This window comes from Neodiprion pinetum, chromosome 5 (genome assembly GCF_021155775.2).
Source record: "Neodiprion pinetum isolate iyNeoPine1 chromosome 5, iyNeoPine1.2, whole genome shotgun sequence".
NCBI lineage: Eukaryota > Metazoa > Arthropoda > Insecta > Hymenoptera > Diprionidae > Neodiprion > Neodiprion pinetum.
This window is the reverse complement of record NC_060236.1, coordinates 13,685,740-13,690,384: the sequence shown is the minus strand read 5'-3', so window position 1 is coordinate 13,690,384 and position 4,645 is coordinate 13,685,740. Positions and strand designations below refer to the sequence as shown.

General features: G+C 44.9%; 1 protein-coding gene across 1 annotated transcript; it reads right to left on the bottom strand.

Moving 5' to 3' along the window:
• Positions 1-2,493: 2,493 nt before the first annotated feature.
• On the bottom strand, positions 2,494-3,738 carry LOC124220460 (golgin subfamily A member 6-like protein 6). Its single transcript, XM_046629370.1, has one exon. The coding sequence runs from the start codon at positions 3,736-3,738 to the stop codon at positions 2,494-2,496; it is 1,245 nt and encodes a 414-aa protein (XP_046485326.1).
• Positions 3,739-4,645: the final 907 nt, after the last annotated feature.

The window sequence follows — 4,645 nt, the reverse complement described above, 5'->3', positions numbered from 1 at the left end:
ACCCCCATATCTCCGATGCATACTCTATTACCGTCCATACTAGCCTGTCAAATAACCAAATCCTTTTTTCCCAATCCCTCCCAAACCTTCTTTTTCCTATTCCCCATACCTGCCTCATTACTACCCCTGCCTTCCGTACTCTCTCTTTCACCTGTGCTTCCTGTCCCCCATTGCACTTTACTCTATACCCTAAATAGCTGAACTCTTTCACCTCCTCTATCCTTTTCCCTTTCCATCTCCAATCTATGTTTTTCCTTCTACCGCCTCCTTTCCTAAATCTCATAATCTTTGATTTCCCTACATTTACCGTCAGCCTTTTCCTATCCATATACCTTTCTAACTTCCTAATCATTACCTCCATTTCCTCTTCACTTTCCGCTAGTAACACCATATCATCCGCATAAGCTAACGTGCATACCCTGCCGCCGGCTAGCTCCACCCCCCCAACCCTTCTCCCTCTCCCCATTTCCTCTTCTAAGTCCGCCAGCAGCAGGTTGAACACATGCGGACTGAGCGGACATCCCTGCCTTACCCCCCTCGCTGTCCAAAACGCCTCTCCTAGCTTACCCCCGCTCCTTACTCGACTCTTTGTTTCCTTGTAAATTTCCTCTATCCTTACCCTTAGCCCTTCCCTCACCCCTCTCCTTTCCATAGTCTCCCACAGCACCTTCCTGTTCACTGAATCAAAAGCAGCTTTCAGGTCCACAAAAAACGCCACCATCTTTCCCTTATCCTTTCCCACCTGCCTATTGATTAAATAGTTAAGAACATATATATTGTCAATGGTGCCCATGCCTTTTCTGAAACCCGTTTGGTTTTGCGGTATCAAGCCCTTTTCTTCTACCTCTCTTTCTAACCTATCCGCTAATGCCATCGCATACACCTTATATAGAGTTGGCATCAAAGTCACCCCCCTATACTCTTCTACCCTTTTCCCCTCCCCCTTCTTAACTATCGGCGCTATCAATCCCTCCCTCCAATCCTCTGGCCAGCCCTCCCCCACCCAAACTCTGTTACATGTTTTCCATATCCACTGCTCCATTTCTTCCCCCCCATACCTCCATACCTCGCTAACTATTCCATCCCCCCCTGGTGCCTTTCCATCCCTCAGCTTTCCTATCACCTTTTTAATCTCTTCCCTCTGCAGCTCCCCTTCCCCGTCCCCCTTCCTATTTACCGACTCCCCGCCTTCTGTTACCTTGCTTTCTACCCCGCCTAATACTCCCATGAAATACTCCCTCCACTCCTGATCTCCTATTTCTTCATTCACCCTCTTCCACTTCTTTCTTTCCCTATTAACTATCTCCCATACCTTGCTTTCTGTCCTTGCTTCCGCTGCTTCTTTTATGAATCCCTCATTTTCTTTCTTTTTCCTCTCCTCGCATAGCCTATTATATTCCCTTCTTTCCTTTCTATACGCGTCCCCTTCCCCCTCCCCCTTTCTCCATTTCCTTAGACTCTGCCTAACTTCCGCTTTTTTTCGCCTACATTCCTCGTCCCACCATCCCTTTTTCGCTTCCCTCCCCCTCCCTCCTACATCTAAGGCTCGTCTAAACTCCCTTATTCTTTTCTCTATCTCTTTCCCTACATCCACTTCTCCTATCCCCTCCCATTTGACTTCTGTTCTAAACCTCATCCTACCCTCCTCCGTCCAGTCTCCTCTATTAGTTCCCCCTACTCTTTTTCCCTTCCTTGTCCTAGCCACTGCCCCCCTCAACCACACTATTACCGGGTGATGATCCGAGTCAACCCTATCCCCAATCTCTATCCTTTTGACCCTATCCCTCACCTCGATGTCTCCTATAGCGTAGTCTATCACTGTCACCCCTGCCCCTCCTACATACGTAAATTCCCCCTCCTCATCCCCCTCTATGTTCCCGTTCATTATTGTCCATCCTGTCTCCTCTAAAAATTGCACCAGCTGCCTACCTTCCGAGTTTATTTTCCTGTCCTTTGATTTCCTACTCCTACTCTCCTCCTCTCCTTCTCCCCAGCATCCTCCCCCCTCCTGCCCTGTCCTGGCATTAAAATCACCCCCCACTAACACTTTTACCCCTCCCTCTATCTCTTCTGCCCGCTCCTTCAATTCCCCTATCTTTTCTTTTAGGTCCCCATTTACGTATATTCCTACTACTACCCATTTTTCCCCCCCTACACTTATTTTCCTTTCTATCATGCCCTCGTTTACCTCTTCCCTCCCTCCCTCCCCACTTACTATCTCCCTTCTTACCCCTGATAGCATTCCGCCTATTGCTCTTCCCTTCCTATTTTTTCGAACCGCATACTGCACTTCCCATTTATACCCTACTGGCAACTTATTTCTAATCCTTTCCCACCCCTTCTTTTCTATCCATGTCTCCATTAGAAATATTACATCCCACTCCCCTAGCCCCCTCCAGAAATCTTCATCCTTTCTCGCGAGCCCCGCCACATTCCAAAAAGCTACTTTCCACCCCTCCCTTTCTGTCTCGCCTACTCCCCTCTCTCTCCTCCTTATTTCCCTCCCCACCTGCCTCTGTCCCCCCCCACTACCCATTCCCCCGACTGCCTTTCCCTACGTACCCTTCCCTGTGCTTCTATACTTCCCTCTTGTCTTTCCTCGCTTGCTGACCTTTCCCTATCGCTTTCCCCCACTTTTCCCCTCCCCTCCCTTTGCCCCCCTTCCCTCGCTCTCCCTGTACCATCCCTAAGCACTTCTCCTATCTCATCCCACTTCCACATTTTCCCTTCTATCCAAATCTTTGCATACCCTATTCTTACTCTGTTTCCCCTTCTCTCCTCAATAGCTGCTATCTCCCTCAACTTCCATTTCATTCTTCTCTCTGCCCAGGTGAGATCCTCGTCTATTCTCTCCTCCCTCCCTTTGAGTAGGCTTTTTCTTCCCATTACCTGCCTCTTTTGCTCCCTATTTCCTAGTCTTGCTATCCATATCCCCTTTTCTCCCCCCTTTTTCGCGCCTACCTCCCACATATCCTTTACCTCAACCTCTACCCCTATCAGCTGCAAAATCTTTTTCAACTCTTCCTTTTCTCTTCCCTTCTCAAGTCTCGCTCCTCTCAATACTATATTTCCCCTTCTTTCTTCCCTTTCTTTCCTCTCTATGGCCCACTCCATCTCTTTTAATCTATCTATTGTTACCTGCGCCACTTCCGCATTTCCCTGTACCTGCCTTTCTCCCCCTCCTTCTGCACTCTTTTTTTCTAATTCTATCAGCCTCTCCTTTACCCTTTCCATCTCACCCCCTCTCCGCTCTTCTACCTCTTCTAGTCTTTTACCTAGATCCCTTATCATTTCCTTCATCTCCCCCCTCTCTACTTCCCACTGCTCTTCCCTTCTAGCCATTTCGCCTTTAATCTTTTCCACTTCTTCCCTGATCCCCCTTCCCTGCCCTTTGACCTCCTCTAGACCTATCTTTAGCTCTTCCCTAATCAACCTTAACATATCTTGTATACCCCCTCCCTCTACCTTCCCTTCCTCCCCTGTCTTACCCTCCGGCGATCGGTGCACTTTCCTGCTTTTCCCAAATACTCTTTCTCTTTCCTGCAACTCGTCTGCCTCTTCCTCCCCTTTTTCCCCTTCCTCCTCCCGCTTTCTCTTCCATAAGTCTAGCACCGTCGCCGACGATCCCAGGCTATGCCTCCTATCCCTCCCTAACGCTGCAACTGCCCCCGGCCTACCTTTCTTTTTCTCCTCCTCTTCCCTGTTCGCCCCTTCTTTTTGGCCACCCGCGTTACTCATACTCTTTCTCTCCTTCACCGCTCCCTACCTTATCTATCCGCCGCCTACCTGTCTACTCTATCCCCCTTCTTACTCCCTAGGTGTCACTGCCTATTCCTATCTTATCCGAATCGTTGCCGTCCGCCTGCTCTTTCTGCCTAACCTCAAAACTCTCCCCCTTCTTTCTTTTTCCCCCGCCCTTCCCTTCTATCACTGCCTCCCTATTCCCTTCACCCGACCGCCCGTCTATGTCTTCCCCGCTCCTTCTCTGCCCTATTTCCTTTTCTCCTCACCTTTGCTATCCTGCTAAATTCTCTCCTTTTCTCTCGGACTCTTTCGCACACCTGTCACTCACATTCAAAACGGAAACGGAAGTCCTCATATTCTATTATATTAATGTATAATATAAATATATATGAATATATATATACATATATATACATTTATCTATATATATATATATAAACATATATATATATACACATATATATATATATGTATGTATACATATATACGAATATATACATGTATATCATAATTTTCAATTAACTTTCAAAAAAAGGGAAATTGAGAAAAAAAATTTTTTCCACAACATTTCAATTTTTTAAAATTATGTATAGTTATCAGAAACATCCTAAATATTTTTAATTATTTGCTTATTTTTTATTTTATTTCATTTTTTCATAAATTTTTCCATTCACAATCATTTTTTATTTTATTACATTATTTACCTCAATTACCTTCATTTATATTTCATTATATCAATGTTTAATATAAATATATATGAATGTATATATACATGTATATATATATATATATATATATATATATATATGAATATATATATGTATAATATAATTTTCAGTTTACTTTTAAAAAGAGGAAAATTGAAAAAAAAAAATTTTCCCCACAATATTTCGATTTTTTA